General features: G+C 46.8%; 1 protein-coding gene across 1 annotated transcript in view; it reads left to right on the top strand.

The window, feature by feature from the left end:
* MAP2K1 (mitogen-activated protein kinase kinase 1) overlaps positions 1-26,594 on the top strand; it is a 78,301-nt gene that overhangs the window by 43,948 nt on the left and 7,759 nt on the right. The window contains exons 4-5 of the mRNA XM_044229686.1: positions 6,340-6,417; positions 6,970-7,021. Coding sequence (XP_044085621.1) covers positions 6,340-6,417; positions 6,970-7,021 — 130 coding nt within the window. The remainder of the gene's footprint in view (positions 1-6,339; positions 6,418-6,969; positions 7,022-26,594) is intronic.

The raw sequence follows: 26,594 nt of genomic DNA, 5'->3' as shown, positions 1-26,594 counted from the left end.
AGAGCTGGTCGCAGGCCAGATGGCTGTGCTCTAGGACCTTCCTAGGTGAGGATTGTCTGTGTGGACAGAAGGGCTCCTGAGTACTGGCTCGGTGTCCTCTCATGCTGTCTTCTGAGCCATCAGGTAACTTCCTGAATTCCCTCCACGTCTCTGCCACTCAGCGTTCTCCCTTTGTTAGAGGAACAAGGATGCTATGTGTCGGGTGAGCATGGTTGAACTCCGGGGTGCTTGCCTCAGAGGTTAGGATTAGGCCCCAGACATTGATAGGCAGCAGCCTTTTCCTTTATTCAGAACTTGCTGGAACCTGTTCTGTTAGCCTTATGTCGCCTCTTGCTGTGAGGAATTCAGTCTTTTTATTTGTCTTCAATGCACCCGTAGTGAGGCTTCCTCATTCTGGAATCCTTTATTCACTTTGGATTCTTGGCTATTGATCACAACCTTTGTGCCTCTTGCTCTGCCCTTCCCACCCAACCTTTCCCTCCAGGGGGACACGAGGACTCAGGACGGGACAAGGGTCGGTTTCCCATCCTCTCAGTCCATTTCCAGTATCTTCAGGTCAGGTTTCCTCTCCTGGATTTGGCTTTGTGGGCATGGTAGGGTCCTCCCACAGAAACAGAAAATATTTCTGGAGTTACCCCAGGGAGCCTGAGCCTAGAAAGCTGGCTTGCAGAAGCTGGAGGGTCAGAACCTTTTGAGGGTCAAACACAGTGTCTGGTGCCTGTTGGGTGAAATGTGTCAAGTGGCTGAGTGAAGGAGGCCCAGATGCGGAGGGCATAGTCAGGCCTGGGACATGGTGGGAGAGAGTTAGGCCTGGGGTTTTCTGTTCCTAGGTATCCCCAGGCACCGAGAGCGGCTCAACAGTATGTTAATGCTGACAGAGAGGCTCAGAGTGACCAGAGGCAGGATCGTGTGGTGAAGCTCTGTGGCCTGAGGTCTAAGCAGCCACGCTCCAAGCAGCCACGCTCCAGAGTAGCTTTCTGCTCTAGCCCCGGACCCACTCATGCCTTCTTCACCCCTCAGCAGCCCTTCTTCCAAGAGTGCTCCTATCCTGGCCTCCTCTGACAGAAGAGCTCTCTGACTGCTCATTGCCACTTCTCTTTGGGGATTTCTGTTCTATCTCAGCTTCCACATTTCAAAGGTGTTGTTGTTTAGACCCTGTGCATTAGCCACGTCCCAACTTCAGAGGTTCTTGGCTTCTGTCTTTGTCACTGTCTCTGTGTGTTCTTTGTGGCTAACATTTCCCCCAACACTTCATTAATTAGGACAGTTTTAAACACAGCAAGGTGTAGGATACACTGTAAACCCAGCACCCAGATTCTGCGCTTACGGTTTTGCCATATTTGCTTGACCACATATTGCCCATCTATCCCTGGCCCACATCATTTTTTAGATGCATCTTAAAATGAATTTGTGTCCTTGGGATCCATGGGACAAATTCACCCATCTTCTAACGTGCTTAGCCTAGGGCTGACCTCTGCTAGAAAGAAGCTGTGCTCGCACTGCACAGTCTGGATGGTTGAGACCCCAGGGGTGAATGGATGCCCCCTGATCAGGATAGGAATCTCCTGCCCTGAGGGAAATAGATTCCTGCTCAGGTGGTAGCTGAGCAACTGGGGGTCTGAGGATTCAGGGGAATGGTTCTCAGGCAAGAGTAAAAGCTTTTGAGTTCCTTTTTTCCATAAAGCATTTGTCTCTTCTATAGAAAACCTTCACAAAAGCACCATTGATTTACTTAATAATTAGCTTCTAAAAATAAGTACAATTTCAGCAGCTTTAGTCAAGGAAGGCAAGTCCTTGGCAACAGTGAAGTGAAATTAAAAGGTTGTAAGGTGAGTTGTAGGCAGCTCTGGGTAATTCTGACTGTGGTTCATGCTTTGTAAATGTTGCTAATAATCCCATTGTTCACGCTGTAACTCTGCTCACAGCCGGGAAGGAGGTGAAAGGAAAGAGAGCCAGGGTTTCTTCCTTTTTAATAGGAATATTTATCCCAACCCCCCAGGGAAAGCGGGAGCCAGGCTGCCCTCTGTCTTAGGCTGTGGAACCTGAGAACCAAGGAGTTAGCATTTCTACCTCATTTGAGTCCGGTTTTGACAGAGTTGCTTTGTTACCTAGTTTTAACTGCATAGTCCTCCCTGATAATTAGAGGCAAAGCCGATCAGACAAAGGATCTGAAACCACATCCAACTGGAAGCAGGAGAGAAATGGCTTGGATTCTTTCTGCACTGGCGTCCCTCTTCCCACTGGTAAAGGAAATTGAGTGGTGCGCTCGTGTTTCTAGAAGCCCGCTGACTTAGATGTGGTTACCTGGGCTCTGATGTCCTGATTTGGCCACCAGGGGCCTGCGGCACTGTGAAGGCGGCCAGGTCCACAGGGTGACTTGAAACTCAGCCTGGATCACAGCGTGGGTAGGACTCTTCCAAGGATTCTTAGAAAATAAGTGGTTCTGCAGGGGAGCTCTGTTTGGTTCTAGATTAATGATTGCACTCTCATGTCTGGGTGGGAGTTCTGGCACATAGGAAATGTTAGGTTGAATTTCAGAATCTTCCATCGTGCTCTTGGGTTGACTGATCCACCTACCATTAATTCTGAGGAGAAGACAACCTGTTTGGGGGTACTCAAGGGTATTTGGGAATTCACACTTGTACTGCTTTCTTCTCCCTCAGCATCTGTGATTCAGAGTTGACTGTGATAGAGAGTGATTGGTCTAAATGCTCCTTTCTATAAGCCTAGGATTTTTAAGTGGATAATCTATTTTTAGCGTTGTTTTAGGAGACATTTCTTGAGGGGTCTGTATCCCTGAATGAATCCTACTTATTTTCTCACCTCCTGTAGAAAGTGGTGTTCTATCTATCTTAGAGGGCTGTTGCACAAACTGGACATTTAGTAAGTACTGTAGTTAATTCATTTGTAGATTTAATACTCCACTTTCATAAAGGAGTTCAATAATTTAAAAAGGTAAAACATTTATTCACTGTGGAAAATTTGCAAACAGAAGAAAAGCACAAAGAAGGAACTATCACGCAACAGAAATCCCTCATGGTCTTACCATCTAGACCAGAAGTAACTATTGGTAACATTTTGGATGTTCTGGCTTTGTGTGCATATGCAAACACTTTTTTATGTGTATAAAAGTGGGACTATGGGGTGCCTGGGTGGCTCAGTCAGTTAAATGTCTGCCTTTAGGTCATGATCCTAGAGTCCTGGGATCGAGTCCCACACCAGGTGCTTTGCTCAGTAGGAAGCCTGCTTCTCCCTCTGCCTGCCACTCCCCCTGCTTGTGCTCCTGCTCTCTCCTCTCTCTTTCTGACTTATATTAAAAAAAGTGGGAACATGTTCTGTCCTTCTGTTTATCATATGTGCCTTGTTCTGTGACCTTACGCTCCATGTGTCACCGAGGCTAGGTGGTTTTGGAGGCAGGAAGCTTACAGAGATGTCCCCCTGCTTTGCCAGGTCTTGCTGCCTCAGGTGCAGTTTCCATGTCCCTCCTGGTGCCAACTATTCCCTTAGCCCCTTCCTCCTCTGAGCACCTGTAGTGATGTCTGTTCTCCTCATTCAGCCGTTTGTTCCCTGCCTTGTTTCAGAGGAGGATTTGAGGTGCCCTGCCTCATTGAATATTCTTTCCCCCCAAGCAGAGGGTGTTTGTTTCTGTATTTATAGTTTTTTCCATCCCTAGTTTTTCACATGTACCTGTGCTTTTCACAGAGGTCATTAGTAAATGACTGAGTAACTGCTCAGTGTAGATGAGATACTTTAAAAATCAGTCTCTTTCTCTCTCTCTCAGATACTTAAACAACAACAAAAAATGGGGCTCTTGCATGGCGCAGTCATTGGAGCTTCCAGCTCTTGATGTTGGCTCAGGTCGTGATTTCAAGGTTGTGGGATCCAGCCCAGCAGGATCTGCACTCAGCAGGGGTCATCTAACTTGGGTTTGTCTTTCCCTCTCCCTCTACCCCTTGCCCTCCATGACCCGAGCTGAAGGTAGATGCCCAACCATCGGAGCCACCCAGGCACCCCAGACTCAGACTAATTTTTAATGGTTTATTTATCTTGAGAGAGAGTGCATGCACATATGAGCAGTGTGAACAGGGTGAGGGTAAGAGAGAGAGGGAGATTGGGACCTGAGCTGAAATCAAGAGTTGGACCTGTAACTGAGCCACTCAGGTGCCCCTTGAGTGCCTTTTTTTCTTTTAAATTTATAATTTAAACTCAGTTTAATTAACATATAGTGTATTGTTAGTTTCAGAGGTAGAATTGAGGGGTTATCAGTTGTGTATAGCACCTGGTACTCACTGCATCACGTGCCCTCCTTAATGCCCATCACCCAGTTACCCCATCCTCCACTCCTTCCCCTCCAGCAGCTCTCAGTTTGTTTCCTAGGGTTAAGAATCTCTTATGGTTTGTCTCCCTCTCGGTTTCTGTCTTAATTTATTTTTCCTTCCCTTCCTCTGTGTTCATCAGTGTTTCTTAAATTCCACATAAGTGAAATCATATGGTATTCGCCTTTCTCTAATTGACTTATTTCACTTAGCATAATATCCTCTAGTTTGATCCATGTCATTGCAAATGGCATTATTATTATTATTATTATTTTTGATGGCTGCATAATGTTCCAGCATGTGTGGTTGTGCACACATGGTGGGAACACAGACACATCTTTACCCATTCATCTGCTGATGGACATCTTGGCTTTTTCCATATTTTGGCTATTGTAGACATTGTTGCTATAAACAGTGGGAGGTATGAGCCCCTTCAAGATACTTTATTTGTATTCTTTGGATAAAACCTAGTAGTACAATTGCTAGGTCCTAGGGTAGCTCTATTGTTCACTTTTTGAGGAACCTCCATACTGTTTTCCAGAGTGGCTGCACCGGTTTGTATTCCCACCAACAGTGAAAGGTGGTTCCCCTTTCTCCGAATCCTTTCCAGCATCTGTTGTTTCCTGAGTTGTTAATTTTAGCCAACAAATGCCATTCTATAAAGCGAAATCAGAATTACTTCTCTCTTCTGCAGGTATAACACTTTTCTTTCTTTTTTTTTTAAAGATTTATTTATTTATTTATTTGACAGACAGAGATCACAAGTAGGCAGAGAAGCAGGCAGAGAGAGCGGGGGGAAGCAGGCTCCCTGCTGAGCAGAGAGCCAGACGTGGGGCTCGATCCCAGGACCCTGAGATCATGACCTGAGCTGAAGGCAGAGACTTAACCCACTGAGCCACCCAGGCGCCCCTATAACACTTTTCTTAAGCACTTATTTTATTAGGAGTTGTATATTTACTCTTCTACTTTGTACATTTTTATTTTTTTAGAGATTTTACTTATTTGAGAGAGAGTGAGTGAGAGAACATGAGTGGGGAAGGGGGTTGGGGAGAAGGGGCAGAGGGAGAGGGAGAAGCAGACTCCCTGCTGAGCAGGGAGCCTGATGTGGGACTTGATCCTAGGAACCCCAGGATCATGACTTGAGCTGAAGGCAGATGGATGCTTAACTGACTGAACCACCCAGGTACCCCTGTACATTTATTGAGGATGGGAACAGGTCTTTTTTTATATCTCTGCCCTCCATAGAACTTAACACCACTTCATGACACTTAGTAGGATTTGTGGAATGAATTATTACTTTCTGTGGCATTTTTCTTTTGATTTGATTAACTGTGATTTGTTAGGATAATATCAAATACAAGTTGTGACTTATATGCTGGTGATAAATGTGATAAAATGGCTGACATTTATTGAGCATTTACTATGGGCTAGAGGTTGTCCTGAGTGCTTTGCATGTATTAGCTTGTTCACTGTTTATAGTCACCCTGTGGTTATTATAGTAGCCTTAAAATACCACCCCCATTTTACAAGTTGTGAGTAACATGGTCAAAGTTCCCTTGATGGTAAGTGGCAGAGTTGGTGGGATGTGAATTTAGACAGTTTGCCTCTAGAGCCTCTGGTCCTAACCATATACTCTTCCCTTCAGTTCAGCACAAACCTTTTTTTTTCTCCCCAGAGATTTTATTTTTAAGTAATCTCTGCACCCAATATAGGGCTTAAACTGTCAACTCCAAGATCAAGAGTCACGTGTTCTACTGACTGAATCAGCCAAGTGCCCCCAACACAGCTTTTTTTGATTCCTGGATTGGTAGTTCATTTAATGTTTATTCATATGATTTGAGTTTTTGGTTACTTGAGCCCTCCCCCAATGTTTTGCATTTCTGTCTTTGAAGTCTGGAACAAATCAAACGTTACCCTTCTGGGGGATTTGCCACATGGGAGATATCCTTCCCTGCTGAAGTTTAACACTTGAAAGAATAGTTAGAAACACTGTCACTAAATGGGCTGGTTTTCTTTTTCTTAGGATGGGGGTTCCTTGGATCAAGTCCTGAAGAAAGCTGGAAGAATTCCTGAGCAAATTTTAGGAAAAGTTAGCATTGCTGTGAGTATATTGTGTAATTTTTCTACCAAGCCCCCTCATCAGGAAGTTAATGAGCTGGCAGGAAATGGACATGGGAGGAAGATAGTAAGTCAATCAAAGGGAAAGTTTGTAAGAAGAGTAGGGTCTTCTTGCTAGAATTTTCCCTGTCTAGATTCTAGATATAATATCTCTCTCTCTTTCTTTTGTCAGAACCTGAAAAGTGACTTTCTTTATATTAAAATCTGTGTCTACAGAAATAGGACAGGGTGTCCAAAAGAATTCCCACTGTGGCATGAAAAATCCTCTTTTTATATTGCAGCTTTAGAAAAAAAGGGAATTCAAGCACCAGGGTTTTTAAAGTTGTCTAAACCTGAAATAATCAATGTTGCTTAAAGTAACTCTATACCATTTAAAAAGATGGTTTCTTGACAGGTTAAAAATTGAATACAAAATAAGGAAAGAAGGCAAATTTGTGATGTTAGATGAAATATTTTCTAGATCATTGTAAAATACGGAGGCTGACTAACCACCATCATTTCAATTTCCCGTCTTGTGACATTGTCTTTCTTCTAGGTAATAAAAGGTCTGACATACCTGAGGGAGAAGCACAAGATTATGCACAGAGGTGAGAAGTACTCTCTAGTTACTATGTTTTGAATTTTAGTTGAAATTGAAAAGTTGTTGCATTCTCTTGTGTGTGTTATTTTGGTGTGAAAGCCATTGAATAGTGTTTTTAATCTTTATAACAAGTCTTGGACTAGTTAGTTATTTAGTTTGCAGTAAGCTTTACATGGGGCTTGAACTCATGACCCTGAGATCGAGTTGCATGTTATACTGACGTGCAGTCTCTAGATATTCCAGTAGGTGTGGAGGGGTAGCTCACTGTGATCTGAATAGACCCGCCCCTTGTGACTCACTGTGTTCACTATCTTCTCATGTGCTTTTATGCCACCCAGATATCTTCATTAGTAAGGCCTCTGTTCAAAGGTTTACCCATTTTTCCAATTGGGTTATCTTTTTATTCTTAAATTTTGAGAGGTCTTTATATATTCTAGACAAGACTACCTGACAGATGGACGTTTTGCCAATATCTGGTTTTAGTCTGTGGCTTGCCTTTTCGTTCCTGTGTCTTTTGAAAAGCAAATGTTTTTTATTTAGATGAAGCTCAGTTTCTTGATTTTTTTTTTCCTTTAGACTTGGTTGTGCCTTTGGTGTCCCATATTAAAAACTCCGCTGCAACAGAGGTCACCACGATAGTCTTCTGTCTTCTTTCAGAAGGCACTTTGTGCCTTTAATTCATAGAGCTTTCCTCACGTGCATCTACCACCATAATTAGGATAGAACATTTCTACCACCCCAGAAGTACACTTGGCGCTTCTGATGCTCATTTCTCCTTAGACCTTTGGGCAACCACTGATGTGCTTTCTGTCACTGTAGACTTGTTTTTGCTTTTTCTATTTTATGTAGGTGGAAATAGTTTATACTTTTTTTTTTTTTTTTTTTTTGAGATTTTATTTGAGAGAGGGAGGGAAAGAGCACTGAGCAGGGGAGGGGGAGAGGGATGAGCAGGCTCCTGGCTGAGCAGGGAGCCCAACTCGAGGCTCGATCCTAGGACCCTGGATCATGACTGAGTCAAAGGCAGACGCTTAATGACTGAGCCTCCCAGACGCTCCCTGTGTGATGCCATTTATGTAACTCTAGAAATTATAAACTGATCTGTAGTGATGAAATGCAGACCAATGGTCCTGTGGGGAGTGAGGGAAGGGGGAAGGGAAGAATTAGAGGGGCACAAAGAAACTTTTGGGGGTAATATGTTTATAATCTTGGTTGTGATGATCACATATATATATATTCATCAAATGATACACTTGAAACATGTGGGGTTTATTGTATGAAAATTATATACCAGTAGGGGCGCCAGGATGGCGCAGTTGATTAAGCTTCCAGTTCTTGGTTTCTGATCAGGTCATGATCTTGGTCCTGAGTGGGATCGAGCCCCCTTTCAGGCTCTGCACTTGGTAGGAAGTCTGCTTGAGATTCTCTCTCTCTCTGCCTCTCACAGACTTGTTCACTCTCTCTCTTCCGTTCTCTCTCAAGTAAATAAATCTTTTTTAAAAAATTTACTTATTTGACGGAGTGAGAGAGATCAGAAGTAGGCAGAGCAGTAGGCAGAGAGAGAGAAGCAGGCTCCCTGCTGAGCAGAGAGCCTGATGCAGGGCTTGGTCCCAGGACCCGCTCCCAGGACCCGCTCCTAGGATGCTGAGATCATGACCTGAGCCGAAGGCAGAGGCTTAACCCACTGAGCCACCCAGGCGCCCCTCAAGTAAATAAATCTTAAGAAAGTAAAATTATAGTCTCTCTCTCATTCTCTCTCAAGTAACTAAATCTTAAAAAAAGAAAATTGTAGGGGCGCCTGGGTGGTTCAGTTGGTTAGGGACTGACTTTGACTTGGGTCATGATCCCAGGGTCCTGGGATGGGGTCCCATGTTGGGCTCCCTGCTCATTGGAAAGCCTGCTTTTCCCTCTCCCTCTGTCTGCTATTCTGCCTGCTTATGCTCAATCTCTCTGTGTCAAATAAATAAAAAAAATTTTAAAAAAGAAGAAAATTGGGGCACCTGGGTAGCTCAGTGGATTAACGCCTCTGCCTTCAGCTTGGGTCGTGATCCCGGGGTCCTGCAATCGAGCCCCACATCGGGCTCTCTGCTCGGTGGGGAACCTGCTTCCTCCTTTCTCTTCCTGCTTCTCTGCCTACTTGTGATCTCTGTCTGTCAAATAAATAAAATCTTAAGAAAATTATATACTAAAAAAGCTATTAACCAAGAAGCAAAAAAATAAAAAAACAACAAATACCCCCCCCCCCCGCAAAACAGTGAAGTTGCTGAAAACAGTGATAAAGCAAGTTTCTTATAAGCAGCCAGGGAAAGGGACAACCACTTTGGGAGAGAGTTTGGTAGTTTCTTTTGAAGTTAAACCATACAACCAGTCCATCAACCCCACATCTCAGCATTGACTTAAGAGAAATGAATACAGGGGCGCCTGGGTGGCTCAGTGGGTTAAAGGCTCTGCCTTTGGCTCAGGTCATGATTCCAGGGTCCTGGGATCGAGCTCCGCATCAGGCTCTCTGCGTGGCAGGGAGCCTGCTTCCTCCTGTCTCTCTGCCTGCCTCTCTGCCTACTTGTGATCTCTGTCAAATAAATAAATAAATAATCTTTAAAAAAAAAAAAAGAGAGAGAGAGAGAGAAGTGAATACATTTGTCCACATACAGACTTGTGTACAAATGTTCATAGCATCTTTATTCACAGTAGCCCCAAACTAGAACAAACAAAATATTAATCACCAGACGAGTGAATAAACAAATTTTGATATATTTACACAACAGAATGCATCTCAACAATAAAAATGAATAAACTGTTGATAAACTTGGATGAATCTCAAAAACGTGCTGAGTAAAGAAGCCCTAAACAAAAGAATACAGACTGTAGGATTCCACATATGTGATTATCTAGGACAGACGTAGTTAATCCACAGTAACATAGTAATAAAATAAAGTAGATTAGTGGTTGCCTGAAGGTGTGGGGGACTGGAGTGGGGATCGCCTTCAAAGGGATATGAGGGAACTTTTTGGAGTAATCAAAATTTTAAATCCTGATTTTGGTGGTGGGTTCACAGGTGTATACTTCATTTGGAATGTGTCAAACTATACACTTAAAATGCAAAGTTGTAGAAGGCTTCCTACTTTTAACCACTATCGACCATTTTGTCCTTTTCAGTAGCAGTAAAGAGATACAGTGCGACCTGTGTGGGGAACAGTTTTCCAGCAGTACGTAGACCTCGATCTGGGATGTTTTTTGTTTTTTGTTTTTTTCCCCAGATCTCTGAATTCCGGGATAGAATATTCTAGTGTACTTACTTCTAGGAAATAGGAGTAGCTGAAAGGAGAGGTGAAGTGAACATTTCCTGCGCGTGGGGCTGTGTTTGAGGGCTGCAAATGACATAAATTCTCACTTAAGAGGGACCCATGCGGGACCATCAGTGTTGTAGGAGGATCTGGTGGAGGAAGGCCATTGTGTCATTTATAAAACAGAATCCTCTTGCCTCCTCCTCGGCTGCTGTGAGGATTTAGGAAATCACAGAATGCAGCTAGCACAATGGTTTACAGAAAGAGGGGCCTAACAAAGGTGGATTGCCTTCCTTCTGCCTTTATGTAGTTTGTGAAGAAATGGAGACCCATTGCGACGGAATTCCTTTTATGAGCTGGACCTTTGTGTGCTGCTCCCTTCTGCTGTTACTGCCTTTCCTGGGAATGCTTGCTTCCCAACCCCACCCCCTCCCTCATACTCATACCTTTTCTAGGCTAAGTCTGCTCATCTTTTCAAGTATAGCCCCGAGCCTTGGGACTCTGCCAGTTAAAGTTCAAATCCTAAGTCTCTTACATACAGGGTGTATAAACTCTTAGTTATTTATTCATCTGTTAAATGAGGAGAGTTCATGCTAAAGGGCAGTAATTGCAAATTACACACATATTTTGTATATTTGTGAGGCTTAAAGGGCTGCCTCACATAAATCATTAATAATGTTACTGTTTAGCTTAGTTACAGTGTTACTATAGTAATAATGTGACTGTTTGGTTCAGACATCTCTTCCAAGAAGTGTTCCCATGAACCAGCCCCTTCCCAAAGCAGATGAAGGGTTTTGCGTCTGTATTCCTTGGGCAGTGTCCATCCCTTTGTTACTGTAATTAGTAATGACTGTTTATCAAGGGCCTGTTATGTACCAACTGGTGTATCATGTGTGTTCGCTACTTTACTCATTTATTGGTCACACCGACCTTGTGATAGGTCTCTTTTGCCTGTATTCCACATGTGGGAACCATGGCTCGGTGTTTGTTTTCCTCTCACTGGTCTGTGGGTGTCTGCAAGTCAAGGGCCATGTCTCATTCGTTTGTGTGTGCGCAGCCCCTAGTGGAACGGCATAGAGTGGCTCGCCCTTCAAGGGCTGTTAAACCGGTGGAAGTGTGATTAACTTGTGCCAGAACACACAGGAATCAACAGTGGAACCGGGCCAAGAAGCCGTGTCTCCTGCTCCTAACAGTGGTTCATCTAGGCCGGAGTTTTTCCTCTTCCTGCTGCCTTCCATGTACCGTATGCTGTATGTTTGATGGAGAGCTCTAACTTTATGTCCGTTCCAGAGAGAGGAAAGTTTCAGCTTATTCCTGGAATAACTAACTTGCTTTTCCCTTTTTGCCTGGTGCTGCCCCCACTTCTCTCTGGAATTTCTTTTCTGGCTCCACCAGTTACTGCTCTTTGGCATGAAGAGCTGCTCTGTGAGCCAGATGGGTCTCTGGACAGATACCTTTGTTGGAGAGTTCGTTCCTTGCCCAGCCAAGAAAGGGAAGTCACTGGGACTTTGGCTCCAGTGAGCCGTGTGCGCAGGCAGCTTGGCCTGGCTCTCCACAGTTTAGACTCCCACTGTCATGCGTCTTCTCCAGAAGCCCTGAAAGAATTCACTGGGAGCCCTGGACTGTGGAATGGTATTCTTGCACAATGTGATTCCTGAGCAAGAACAATGAGTGGATGGTTCCTGGAAACCTGAGTAAGGGTGACAGTAGGACAACTCAGTCTCCCTGCCTCTGTCTTTAGGCTTCCTTGCTGCCAGTAATTTTTCCCTCTGGTCTAAATATATTCTTTTCCTGATGAAATTTAAACTCTGTTTCTTCTCATTATGCTCTTGAGAGAAATGGGGAAGAAGTGAAGAGGTTTTTTCTTTGCCTCACATTCTTTATTCCCACTTGTCGATACTGATTTACTGGTGATAACTTAGTGATTATTTCAGTGAGCTTTTGGTGTGGAATAACCAGCCCAACACTTACTGGTTTATTTATTTTTTATTTTTTAAAAAGATTTTATTTATTTGTCGGAGAGAAAGAGAGTACCAGCTAGGGGAATAACAGGCAGAGGGAGAAGCAGACTCCCCCCTGAGCAGGGAGCCTGATGTGGAACTAGATCCCAGGACCCTGGGATTGTGACCTGAGTGGAAGGCAGGTGCTTAACCTACTGAGCCACCCAGATGTCCCAGCACTTAGTACTTTAAAAATAGCAATGTATAGGGGCGCTTGGGGTCTCAGTCATTTGAGCATCCAACTCTTGGTTTTGGATCAGGTCATGATCTCATGGGTTGTGAGATCCAGCCCTATGTGGGGCCCTGTGCTCAGTGTGGGGTCTGCTCAAGATTCTTTCTCTGCCTCTCCCCCTGCTCTCTTTCTCTCAAATATCTTTAAAAAGAGAGAGTGAGAGAAACAGCTGTGTCTTACTTCTGTAATTTTGTGAGTTGGTTGGGCTTCCTCATGTTTTCACTCATCCTCTGAGATGCTAATGCCCTGGCTTCTTTCTACAATGGCGTTGGGGTTGAAACTACTACTGACGTAGAAGGAGGGCTAACCCTAGTCAAGCACGATTTAAAGCTCTGCTTCCATCAGGTTTGGTAATGTCCTCTTGGCTGAGGCAAAAAAAAAAAAAAAAAAAAAAAAGTCATGTGATCAAGTCAGGCCTTAAAATGCAGAGGGACAGATTCTGTCTCGTTGCGAGCAACTACAAAATACTATGGCCAGGTTTTTCACTCTATCCTGGTGCCAGAAGTTCAGCATTTGGGAAACCTTGGGCACGTTGTTTAACTTCTCCAAGCTTCAGGGAAATGGAGAGACTAGCCTTCCTCCAGGGCTCTGAGGATTGAGACGATGCCTACACGCACTTAAAGAGGTGCTTGACCAACATAGTTGACATATATGTTACGGCCACTTTGCAGATGAATTAGTAGGTTTTTATGATTGCCAGACACTGGTTTAAGCATCTCAAAACACTTAAAAGTTCAGAGAAGTTTTTGAAGAGCTGGACCCCACATCTGTGGGGCAGGGACCCGGGCTGCTGTGGTTGGGAGGCTGGGTTGTGTCAGCAGAAAAGCTGCTAGCTTCCATGGGTTGCCTTGGCTTTCTTAGCCTCATGGCGGGTGTGGTACTAATACTCACCAGTTGCTTTTTCAGGGAGAGGTAGAGCCATATGCTTAGTTGGGGAGAAACAGTTTTCACATGCCATTTAGGTCCTGTTTTTACAGCTAGGTAGCAGTCTCTTGAAAGTTTTCTGTTTATCTTTAGTCGACTGGGTGAGTTGAAGGACCATTGGTGCTAGTGGGATACCCTGCCTGGGCCTGCATGTGGCTAGCTTTCCTGCCTTACTGATGTGTCCATGCTGGGTGCAAACCAGGTTCTTCCCCTCATTCCTGGAGTGATTTGTCTCTGCTGCCACAGAGTGGGACTTGGTGGGCAGGACTGGTACAGCTGATATTCCCAGTGTTTGAAGTGATGGCCAGCTGCTCTGGACTCTTCATTTGTAGGGAACGCTCTGAAGGCAAGCTTCCCGGGCCCCCCCCCCCCGCCGCCCCCTGCCCCAGGAGCCAGCTGCACCTCAAACAGCCTTAGGCTGTAAAGGGAGCTCACAACCCATCACTGTGCTTGTCCCACCTGCCCTTGGGTTGGTGGGTGGTGGAGAGGGGCACAAAGTCCTGGGACCAGCCCACAAATCCAGCTCCCTGCCTGACCCCTGCTCCTGCCCGCCCCCTGCCCCCTCATCTGGGATGCTGGGTGGCAAATCAAAAAAAAAAAAGACTGGTAGGGAGCCAGTGTGCTGTGATCCTATAGCCAGGGCATAGGGGTGCAAGAGCATTGGGCTCTGGGGGTTCCAAACAGATCCGGTTTGGCCACTGGCCGCTGGCAAAATCAAGGGCAGAGAGAGGACTGGTGGTGAAAAAAGAAAGGAATTTATTCCAGTGAGGCGATACCAGGAAGATGATGGACTAGCGTCTCCAAAGTGCTTGGAAGCACATTCTTCTTCTTCTTCTTCTTTTTTTTTTTTTTTTTTAAGATTTTATTTATTTATTTGATACAGAGATCAGAAGTAAGCAGAGAGGCAAACAGAGGGGGAAGCAGGCTCCCCACTTCCCCATGTGGGGAGCAGAGAGCCCCATGTGGGGCTCAAGCCCAGGACCCTGGAATCATGACCTGAGCTGAAGGCAGAGGCTTAACTGACTGAGCCATGCAGGCACTCCACTTTCAGGTTTATGTAAGGAAGATGTGGGACAGAGGTCAGATTTGTCATTGTCTTGGGGTCAGTCACACAAGGTCTTGTTGGCATCAGGGCAGTCCTTATTGCTTGAGGGGATAGTTCCCATGTCAGGATGCTTTTCCCTCCAGGTCTTTTGCCCGAGTTAGAAGAGGAGCTGGAAAGAAGAACTTAATTATTAGAAAGAACAGACTGAGGTCAGAGAGGTAGTAGAAGTCCTCTGTCAGTCTGTCCTGGCATTGGGTAGACACCCTTGGGTGTTCAAAAGGGCGGAGCAGCCTGTGTGACTCAGCCTGGTGTGTGTGGTTTGTGGGCTGTTGGTTGGGGAGTGGGGGTTAGCTGTGTGAGCCCCCTTGGAGTATAAGCTGTGTCTGGAATCTCTGAGTAGCGTCCCGGTGTATGGTCATGGCTAGGTACGTGTTCATGTTGCTCCATGTTTATTTGCCCTTCTCCCCGTTGGCTTCCCCCATCCAAGGAAAGTACTATCTGTATAATATTCAGAGAATACCTACCAAGTTCAAGGTACTGAGTGAATCACTACAGAGGGCATAAAGATGTCGCAGAAATGAATTGTGTCCTCCAGCAGCTTGGAGTTTAACAGGGGAAAAGTGACTCTAAATACATGGTGGAACACAGCCAGTGTCATTTTTTATGCATGAATCGCTACCCTGCCAACTTTCAAATAGAATTTGATGTGATATAATTAGGATTCTTTGGTTGTGTCAGAAATCCAGTGCAAGATTACTTAATGAAAAGAGGGAATGTATTGGCGTGGGTTACCTGTTAGAAGGCAGGGATGAACATGGGGTTGAAACGACAGTTTTAGGACCCTAATACCCCTCGGCCTTAAGCCTCGTATTGTGGGCCTCCTGTATAGTTGGAATCTTTTCACTGGGGGCAACATGGACGCCCCCAGCCCCGGGGATTAGTACTGTGTTCCCCAGAAAGAGATCTGCCTCTCCTGAGGGATTGAATCACTGATTGGCTCTGCTAGCAGTGCCCGCCCACTACTGGGCCAATCACTGTTTTCCAGGGGCTAGAGTAGTCTGGTTGGCCATCTGGGATTATAAACCCACCCCCTGGCGAGATAGATGGGGCTTCTTGGTTGACTCCCTAGCAGAAACCCCAAAAGAAAAGAGGGGGTTGATTACTGGAAGGTGGGGAGGAGGAACAGATGCTGAAAGCTAGCAAATTAGGAAGAAAAATTATTTTTCGCTACAAATAACGATTAAGCCCTGGGTCAGAGAGACAAAAACTGTTAACAGATCAAAACAGTAATTACACATTTAAGCAGAGGTGGGCAGACTGGTGGCCCACAGGCCACATATGGTGTATTGCCTATTTTTGTAGGGCCTGCAAGCCAAGAATTGTTTTTCAGAATTTTGTGACATGTGATAATTGTGTGAAATTCAAATTTTAGTGTCCATAATGAAGTTTTGTTGGAACATAGCGTGCTTATTTAAGTGTTTTCCGTGACTTTTTGTGCTATAATGGCAAAGGTGAGTGGTTGCTTGTGAAAGAAACCGTATGGCCCCCAGAGCCTAAAAATATTTGCTCTGTGATCTTTGTCAGAAAAAGCTTCCTGACTACTGAATTTTAAGGGGAAGATGAATTCCCCGATTGAGGACACTTTAGAATTTAAGCTCAAGACTCAGCTCTAAGGTTTTCAGCCTTGAGTGCTTGGTGAAAACATGGATGGCATAGGTAGGAGAGAGGGTTTTTCCCTGATTCTGAAGCTCAGAAAGGAATTAACCACAAAGGTTTTGAGGCAGTTTTTCCACTCCCTGTGGAAGGAGCTTCTAGATCTGGTGCATGTAAAAGCTGGCTCATGTGGTTAGGCTGAGTTCCAGGGTGGGAGGTCGGGTCCTAAGGATGTAGCTCCACTTCATGCCACTTAAAGCAGTGATTCGTGTTTCCAGCCTGTTCTTCGTAGCCTGCTCCACTAATCAAGGTCTTATTTTGATCGAGACTCTGAAGAAACATTATGTAAGTTAAAGTGATAGATAGTTCATACAGCTTAGCCCATAAATTGTTTTTCCCTTGGAGTTGCTGGCTAGTGAAGATCAATAAATGCCAAGAATAGTTTTAAATGTTGCCTCAACTCGTTTTTCTTTTCCTTCAGTCAGATGGGGCAGTGTGTGGCCTGTCTCATCATGATATGCTGTGCTGGATGAGGACCCTGGCCTGCAGCGCCCCCGCACAGCCAGCCTTGATTTCTCAGGGGGGTGCATGGCCAATGGCTCTCTTCAGAGCTAGAGTAGTTGGTACTGGGGCCCTCCTGCTGGGAGGGCACTCTGGGCAAGTTTCTTATTGCCTGGGGAGCGGTCAGGTCTGAGTAAGAGTTAAGTCTTCTGCCGAGACTTCGAGAGTGCTTTTGGATCTCAGTCCTGAGGACAGCTGGGGCCTCCAGAGCACATTGTGGGTGTGTTAGCAACAGTCCCTGGAGGAACCATGTGCTCAGCCAGGGTCAGGGTTTAGACCCCTCACGTCTTCCTGTCGCTGTCGGCACTGATAGGCAAGATCAGAAGTGGTCCAAATATGTTTTTGGTTGTTGTCATTCTGCAAGCTGTTTGTGGCAAACTCACCTGTGGTCAGTTTCTGAGTGGCTTCTTCTGTGATCCTTGGCAGACACTGTCTACCTGCTGGTCCTCTTCTGGTCTCCTGCCAGGCTTCCCTGAGCAGAAAGTTTCACAGTGGCCCCTGAGGCTGCACACAGGGTTCTGTACTGATGACAGTCCCTGTCTGAGTGGCAAGGGTGTGTCTTGTGGCCTCCATCTGTAGGCTGCCCCGGGCATCCAGGAAGTGGCCGGGCTGCGCTCCTGCTTCCTTTGCCGGCCCGTCTTATCCACCAGTCATATTGTGACAGCCTCAGGGGGACAGTGAATTTATGGGAAAAACCGATTCCTTTGAACTCGCTCTAGACTGCTCTACCTTACAGAAGGAGAGAAATAGAAAGTGTCTAATTAGTAGCTAGAATCCAGTATGCTGGTCTCTTGGTGAGAAATGTGAGTCACGTTCTCTCTAGAATTACCTCAGCTGCTAGACCCACAGCGATGGATGATGGCTCCAGATGAGTGTCTCTTAGCTCTTCAGGAGAGGCAGATGGGCTGCTGGAGGAGGGAGAGTGCTTCCTCAGTCCCCCGGGGGAAGCACTGTGGAGGGGGTGTCATGTGTGCCAAGCTCTACAGCAAGGAGATGGTACACAGGTGGCAGTATCCGGGAAAGGAATACCAGGTGGAGCAGAGCCCAGGATTGTGGCACCGAGGCAGAAAACACAGGAAATAGCAAATTATTTGGGTTGTCCGGGTTCCTGATGGCAAGTGGTGGGAGTCTGGTAAGGGATGCTTGAAGCACTCAAGGGGATTCTTCACGGTTCTGCCCAGGAGCTGGACATTATCATAGGCAGCGGAGAACAAAGGAGGGGTCCTACACAGGGAAGTCAGGTGAGCTATCCTTTGAAGAAGAGGGTCCTGGCTGTTGTGGCTAAGATGAGCTGGAGGATGGGAATGCAAGCTGGTGCAACCACTCTGGAAAACAGCATGGACGTTCCTCAAAAATTTGAAAATAGAGCTACCCTGTGACCCAGCAATCTCACTACTGGGTATTTACCCTAAAGATACAAATGTAGTGATCAAAAGGGGCACGTGCACCCCAATGTTTATAGCAGCAATGTCCACAATAGCCAAACTATGGAAAGAACCTAGATGTCCATCAACAGATGACTGGATAAAGATGTGGTTTATATACACAATGGAATACTATGCAGCCATCAAAAGAAATGAAATCTTGCCATTTGCGATGACATGGATGGAACTAGAGGGTATCATGCTTAGTGAAATAAGTCAGTCGGAGAAAGACAACTATCACATGATCTCCCTGATATGAGGAAGTGGAGAAGCAACATGGGGAGTTAGGGAGGTAGGAGAAGAATAAATGAAACAAGATGGGATCGGGAGGGAGACAAACCATAAGTGACTCTTAACCTCACAAAACAAACTGAGGTTGCTGGGGGGAGGGGGGTCAGGAGAAGGGGGGTGGGGTTATGGATTTGGGGAGGGTATGTGCTATGGTGAGTGCCGTGAAGTGTGTAAACCTGGCGATTCACAGATGTGTACCCCTGGGGATAAAAATACATTATATGCTTATGAAAAATAATAATAAATTTAAAAAAAAAAAAAAGGTGAGCTGGAGTGGGGAGAGGTCAGTTAGGAGGCCGTTGGCATGGTCCAGTAAGAGAAAGTATGGGTCAGGAGAGTAGCCTGGTGGGGGGAGAGGGGAACAGGTGCAGGGGGAGGTGGTCAGGGTTTATTTTGGGAAGCCCCTGGAGAGCAAAGGGCAGGTGTGGTACATTCAGATGGGGAAGGGGGAGAGGGGTTAGAAGACTTGCCCAGGGGCTGGTCCCAAGCGGGCTCTGGTGCAAGGGAGCATGAGGCCCAAGCCTGTGCCTTAAGGCTGTACCTGGTCCTTTTAGGAAAGTCCTGTTGGGCCAGGTTGAGGGTCTAGGAGGAGCTGTGTCATGTTCTTCTCACATCACAAAGCCTCATTTCTAAGGGAAGCCTGGGGCTGGGACTGGCACTCTCCTCAGTTACAGATAACTTCTTGAGGAGGACCATGGGCCCAGGAGAGCATGCCTGAGTCAGAAGTCAGGTGATCAAGCGAAGAGCAGATGTCATTAACTGTAGCTCAGGATGGAGCCCAGCTTCTGTGGCCCCGCACCCCAGAGTGACCACGTCATCTAGTGGTACATCTCGGCGTGAGGCTGGGAGCCAGCCGAGCGGGGAGCCCGATATGGCTCTTGATCCCTCGACCCCCGATCATGACGTGAGCTGAAGGCCACTGCTTAACAGCTGAGCCACCCAGGCGCCGCGGTCATGCCTTACTTTGGTGGAGTTTTGGCCACCATAAATACAGTGATGTTACTAGAAATTCTCTCTCACTTGGTATTTAAAAACGAGCAGATCTCCGGCTCTCTCTACCTTTCCATTTTCCAGTGTCTTTTCTATCCCTCTCCTGCTGCTGAGCAAGTTAGCCTTCAGCAGGTCAGAACAGGTCTTTTAGCTAATTCCCTTTCTTGAATTGTGGATGCTAAGCATCCAAGTTAGCATTGTTTTCCTGCCTGCAGGTGGGTGACTGGCTTTGTGATAGACTACAGATCATCTGGCCTCTGAATTGGCCTGCATCCTGCAAAGGGAAATGTGTGCTTGAAGGCAGTTTCTTTTCTTTCTTCTTCTTCTTTCTTTTAAAAAAAAAAAAATGATTTTATGTATTTATTTATTTATTTGAAAGAGAGTGAGCAAGAGAGTTTGCACAAGCAAGGGGAGAAGCAGGCAGAGGGAGAAGCAGGCTCCTCACTGAGCAAGGAGCCTGATGCTATGCAGGACTCAATCCCAGGACGCCATGATCATGACCTGACCTGAAGGCAGACGCTTAACCAGCTGAGCCACCCAGGCACCCAGAGTCATTCTCTTTTAATGGAAAAGTTACTTTGTGATCTTTGGGAAGGGACATTTCTTTAAGCCTTGATTACTCTGGGGCTGTTCTGTCAATTATTATTAAGGGCTCATTGAAAAATAAGAGACTAAGAATCAGCTTTCCCATGACTGCCTTTCCCCCTTTTTCTTTTCCTTTTGCTGTCTCTTCCCCCCACCCATCCTCTTGAGTATAACCCCTATACCTTTTGCTGTGGCTTTTGTTACATCCTGTTTTAAAAATGTTGATCATTTCTGAGAATGGCATGTACTAATGAAAACCAAATTCTGAAAAAGAAAAATGGATTCAGAATGCTCCCAGTAATGTCTCGTTTAATTGTTAACATTTACGTGCCTTTTGGGTCTGAAGATGAACACTGAATTTGCAGAAAGGGGTGCACAAAGGTAGAAAATGAAAGCACTTCTGGGCACCTGGATGGCTCAGTGGGTTAAAGCCTCTGCCTTCAGCTTGGGTCATGATCCCAGGGTCCTGGGATTCAGCCCTGCATTAAGCTCTCTGCTCAGCAGGGAACCTGTTTCCTCCTCTCTCTCTCTCTCTCTCTGCCTGCCTCTCTGCCTACTTGTGATCTCTTTCAAACAAATAAATAAAATCTTAAAAAAAAAAAAGTAATGAAAAAACTAATGAATCTTGGGAGGGGAGAAAAAAACTAAATTGCACTTGGTGGCCTTTCTTGTAAGAAATGGAGAGAGGAAAGTAGCTGCATGTTAGGACCCGGACTTCATGCTCTGAAAGCTCCCTGCTTGAACTCTGCTGTTAGGCAGAAGGAGGTAGGAAGCAGCCTCTGGTTCCCCTTTAGCAAATTTCTGCAGGCAGGACCTTCCCAGAGCGGGAGAAGGAAGCGAACTCTCCCTCACCAGGAGCAGAGAAGCCTTTTCTCTCACTGCCAGACTTAAAGGATTTGTCGATCCCAAAGTCAGATCACGTTCCCAGATAGAGCTTGTTATGTCTATAATGTGAGTGATCCCCTTTCCCAACCACAACTTTAAAAAAATTGAGATAAGGGGACGCCTGGGTGGCTCAGTTGGTTAAGCAGCTGCCTTCGGCTCAGGTCATGATCCCAGTGTCCTGGGATCGAGTCCCACATCGGGCTCCTTGCTCGGCGGGGAGCCTGCTTCTCCCTCTGCCTCTGCTTCTGCCTGCCACTCTGTCTGCCTGTGCTCGCTCTCTCCCTCTCTCTCTGATAAATAAATAAAAAATCTTAAAAAAAAAAATTGAGATAAGATTGACATAGGACATTGTGTTTTGGGTGTGCGGTCTGCCGATGGGATGGGTGCATCTTTTGGGAAATGATCACTGCAGTAAGTTTAGCTAATATTCGTCGTGACGTGATTACATTTATTTTTCTTGTGAGGAGAACTTTTAAGATGTCCTTGGAGGGCTGCTTGGCTGGCTCGGTCAGTAGAGCAAGCAAGTCTTGATCTTGAGGTTGTGAGTTTGAGCCCCAGGTTGGGTGGGGCGAGAAAAGATGTCCTGTCTTAGCAGCTTCCAAGTGTATGGTCCTGTATCGTTAACTCTAATCACTGTGTTGTACGTTCCATCCCCGGATGATTTCTCTTACAACTGAGAGTTTGTACCTTCTGACCACCACCCCCTGCACCTGAATAAGGACTTTTCTGAACTTCGGAGTACAGCTCAACATTTGCCCTGACATTTAGAGCTTAATTATCGAGGCTCCGGATAATGAAGAGCCTGAGTGCTACTGTAGCCTCTGCCATTGGCTTCATGTGTCATCTTGACAGACGGCTCCCTGACTCTGGGCCTCTGGGTTTTCTCATCTGTACACGGGGGTGTATAGGACTTGCTTCTTCCCATTGTTGTGAGGATTAGAGAGGCCCATGTATTTAAAAGCCCTGGCATAGGAGGTCTTCGTGGAACCACAGCTTTTGTGGGGTCTTCCCAGACCCCGGCTTGCCTGCCCATCCCCCACCCTAGCCTTGCAGCCGCATCCGTCCTCCTTTGCTGGGGGAAGGCAGCGAGAGGGGAAAGCTGTGCTCTTGGGAAGGTTCGGTGCCAGAAGGTTACAGTTCATGGCTAACTGAAAGGTTTGGGATTATCTCTGAATGTTAATATCTTTGCTGTTTAATTGGCTCCCTGAGGTCATGGATAAGGTAACTGGAGGTGGCTCTGTGCAGACCATTATTTGACATACCAGGGTCAGCCACCTTGCCCTTCTGTTTCTTTACCTTTAGAGAAGGGTTAATAGGGATCTGCTGGGGTTGTTAAGAAGAGCTCATTTGATGCCGAAAAGAACCATTTAAAAATCTCTTTGCCTCTGTTTCTTTAACCTTTGACTCCCTCACTATCCAAAGTCCTCTCCCTTTTGGTTTTAGCCTTTGTCACGGATGAGCCAGAGTATGGCTTCCAGGGGTCACTTGGTTTGCTTCTCCGGAGCTCTCTTTTCTTTCCTCTTCCTCCTGTTGCTTCTGTGCTCCCCAGTCCCTTCCCTGCATCTCTACCCTCTGTTCCTTCATGCAGGGTCTCCCTCCATCTTGTGTCCCCAACCCCGCCCCCATAGGGAATGCAGATTCCTATAATAGTCTTCTCTGCCAAACAGAATGAGGTTCCTCAAATATAGTACCCTTTGGCGGGCTGACCCTCTCCTTGCTCCATCTCTCTGCAAAGGACCTTGCCCACTAGTCTGGCTGGTGTTGAGCCTGGTTGGCTGGGAGAATTCAGGGCACAGTCCACAGTGCCCTGATCATCCCTCTCTCCTTGCCCTTACCATCATACCCACGGGCACACGTTCTTGTTACTTTCCATGTTCAGTCTCCCCTAGTGGTGATGGCCTTGAGGACACGGACAGGAACTGGGTCCCTTTTTACTCATAGCTCAGTTGTAAGTGTTTATGAATAACCCAGTGACCCACTGAATTATTTAATCCAAACCCTTTGTTTTACAGGGGTAGAGAATGCTCAGAAAGTAAGTTAAAATCATTTGCTCTTGGGGGAAGAATCAGAAGGCTTTGCACAGTAGTTATTTCTGGGGCAGAAAATAGGAGAGAAGAAAATACTTTTTTCATGAAAAACTAAAAAGAGGTTTCATAAAACCTCCTTGTTTGTGTTTGAAAAAGGGCTTACCTGCTCTCATTGTTGTGGGAGCTGAGCAGGATCAGGGCCACAAACCTTCACCTCTCATAGGTTTCCTGGGGTAGCTTGTCAGCCTGGGGGCCTCGTGGATGCTGGATGCTTCCTTCACAATGCAGCCTAGCCCACCAGGTCCTGGGGCTCCTCCCGGCCTCGCCTTCCTGATATTGGGGGTGAGAAAGGGCCTTGGGAAGCAGGGGGACCTGGGCCTATGATTTCAGCAGTGGTTGGGGTTGCTGCTGGGAAAGCTGTGGGGGGAAGCCAGATGAAACAAGCCTCCCAGGGCTCCAGGAGCAGGATACGAAGGGGATGCTGAAGAACTCAGCACCAGGGAAGCTGAGGGGAGGGTGAGTGGGAAAGGTGCATGGTTCACCTGCAGGGACCAGCACAGTTAGGGGGGCAGGCCTGAGCTTGGGGGCTGGGTCACAGCAGGAAGCTGGGGAGGTAAGGCCAGAGCAGTGGCAGGCTGGGAAAGACCAGGTTAGAGGCAGGGGCTGTCCTGCCAGAGAAGGACAGTGAGCACAGGACAGAGGAGGGAGGGCGGCCATTGTGGAGAGCAAAGGGGGGATCCTGACAGGTGGAAGAAACAGTCTGTCTGGACTTGGGTGACATGGACCTCTTCTGCCCCCAGAGAAGAGCCTGATGGGGCGGGAGCCGCCAGGGGCAGCATGCATTGGCCTGGGGGCTCAGCCACTTGCTCTGGAGTTGAGTGATTTCAAGGCCCAGGTCTGCAAGCAGCTTCTTGTCGGTCCTTCCAGGTCACCAAGCTGGGCTGTGTGCCTTGCCTGTGGTCCCAGGGTGTGGTCCAGGCAGGGAAAAGCCCTCAGGATTTCCCTCCCCTCCTCCGACCCATCCCCCATGGTCCCTGCAACCTCCCAGGCGGTTTCCTTCCCTGGCAGTGGGGGAGGCGGGAGCTGACAGCCAGGGATAGAGGAAAGCCGTGTTACATAAGTTTGGAGAAAAAGAGGTTTGCTTGCCATGTGAATAGAAATCAGATCCCAGCAGTGACAGAGGCTGTGTGGCCACTCCTGAGCAGCAGCTGCGGCCTGGAGAAAACCTCTCAGCCAGCAGAGGAAGGAAAACTGGGTGGGGAGGGCCTTGGGGGCCCAGGTGGTTAAGCAGCTGCCTTCAGGTTGTGGTCCTGGGGTTCTGGGATCGAGTCCTGCATCGGGCTCCCTACTCAGCAGGGAGTCGTCTTCTCCCTCTCCCTCTGCTGCTCCCCCTGCTTGTGTTCTCTTTCTCTCAAATAAATAAATAAAATCTTAAAAAAAGAAAAAGCTCGGGTGGAGGTGGGTGGGGGCTGCTTTCTGTTGGGGAGGGAGGAAGCAGGGCTCTGGTGCTGTGAACTGCTCATCGTGCTCATTGTGGAGGGTCGCCTGTGAAAGAATCCTTTGTCCCTGTGAGGGGCAGGGGTGCTGTGTGCCATGTAAATGCCCACCCCGCGCCAGGTCGGTCCTGGTTACCATCTGGTGAGGTCACAAGCGCTGTGACTATTAGCGCCGGGGCACTGACAGGCGGGTGGGTGCCAGGGCTGCAGAGGGACCTGCTCAAGGCTGCAAGTGGAGTAGGGGGAGGGGGTGGGGAGGCGCAGGCAAGGCAGGGATTTGAATACACGTCCCTTTAGCCAGGGGTGCTCTTCGACTTGAGAACAAGGCCCAACCTGCCTTGGGCACATTTGGGAGGTGAAGGAGGCACGGGCGTGAAGGGCTGGGGCATCCGGTGGCAAGTGTTGGAGTGTCCGGTGTGTGCTGTCCCCATAGTGCCATCTCCCAGCTAGCTGTCCCCAGCTCTGTCCTGCCACTCCACGGAGCCCACTGCATCCTGAACATTAACCAGTGTGTTTGCGCAGGAGGCTACACGACAGGAAGTGGCTGAGGGGAACAGAGTTGTGTCATGTGACAGTGGGGTGGGCGAGAAGAGGACAGGCCTAGGTATCAGAGAAGGTCTGACTTTCTGGTTCCAGCTGCACCTGGTTTCTGCTGTGGGACCTGGGCCAGGGTCCTAGACCCTTTTGGGCATTGGACTAAAGGGGAGAAGCCAGATTCCCTCTCACGTTACTTCTGATGCCTGCATTCTAGAAGTCTGTATGTAGGAGACACAGGGAGGGTGCCAGGGGTTGGGAAAGGTCTCATGTCCTGTGCCATGGTGAGGGCTGGGTCTTAGTTAGACCACACCAGTGACTGTGAGTGCTCGTGTGTGTACACGGTGAGTTCAGAGCCATTCTGTCACAAGGAGTTTGGAGCCCCTGGTGCAGTCCTGGCTCCTGGCCCACAGTGTGAGGCCCTCTGGTGGAGGGGGTGGTGAGCACAGAGGTGCTTGAGCGGGAATGAGGGCTGACATGGGAGGGGCAGGGAAGGGACCTACTGGTATAGGGAAGGGTGTTTTGTTTTGTCTTTTTTTTTTTTTGAAGATTTTATTTATTTATTTGACAGGTAGAGATCACAAGTAGGCAGAGAGGCAGTTAGAGAGAGAAGGGAAGGCAGGCTCGCTGCTGAGCTGAGAGCCCGATGTGGAGCTCCATCCCAGGACCCTGAGATCATGACCTGAGCCGAAGGCAGAAGAAGCTTAGCCCACTGAGCCACCTAGGCACCCCAGGAGAGGGTGTTTTTGTGTGGTTTTTTTTTTTTTTTCCACTTTACCCTTGGAAAGAAACCTACAAAGACTTGTTAGAAACTATTTAAGGATAAATACAAGCATGTACCATTTCATCGTGCTTTGCAGATACTGCACTTTTTACAAAATGACGGTTTGCATCAGTCCTGTGTTGAGCCAAGTCTATACCATTTTCCCAACATCGTTTGCTCCCTTCATGTCTCTTGGTCACATTTTGGTAATTCTTGAATTTTTCAAACTTTCTCATTATCATATTTGTTATGGTGATCTGTGATCAGTGATTGTGCTTTGCCAAAAGCTCAGGTTAACCATGGTTAGCATTTTAGCAATAACGTATTTTTAAATTCAAGTATTTACATCTTTTTTTTTTAAAAGACATAATGCTGCTGTATACTTAATAGACTACCATCTAGTGTAAACATAATTTTAAAAACATGTATTTATTTGAGAGTGAGTGAGCATGGGTGGGGAGCAGAAGGAGAGGGGGAGGGAGAAGCAGATGTCTCCCTGCTGAGAAGGGATTCCCCAGCTCCCTTCACCCTATTGGGGGCTCGATCCCAGGACCCTGAGATCATGACCTGAGCTGAAGGCAGCTGCTTAACCAACTGAGCCACCCAGGTGTCCCAGCATAACCTTTATATGCACCAGGAAACCCAGAAAAATTATTTGACTTCCTTTATTGTGATACTCACTTTATTGTACTGGTCTGGATCTGAACCTGCCAGATCTCAGAAGCATTCCTGTCAATGCATTCATCTGAGTATTGAAGGGAAAAATAATAAAATGGGAATAGTGGTTCTAGCAGTTCTGGCTTATGGGGATTGTTTTTTTCCTCTAATTTTCCAAATATTCTATAATTTCTGTAATAGTGTCTCTATTACTTCTGTCAAAGACTGTCTG

This window comes from Neovison vison, chromosome 13, assembly GCF_020171115.1.
Source record: "Neovison vison isolate M4711 chromosome 13, ASM_NN_V1, whole genome shotgun sequence".
Classification (NCBI taxonomy): Eukaryota; Metazoa; Chordata; class Mammalia; order Carnivora; family Mustelidae; genus Neogale; species Neogale vison.
Note: the sequence above shows the minus strand (reverse complement) of the source record. Positions and strands in the feature narration are given on the sequence as shown.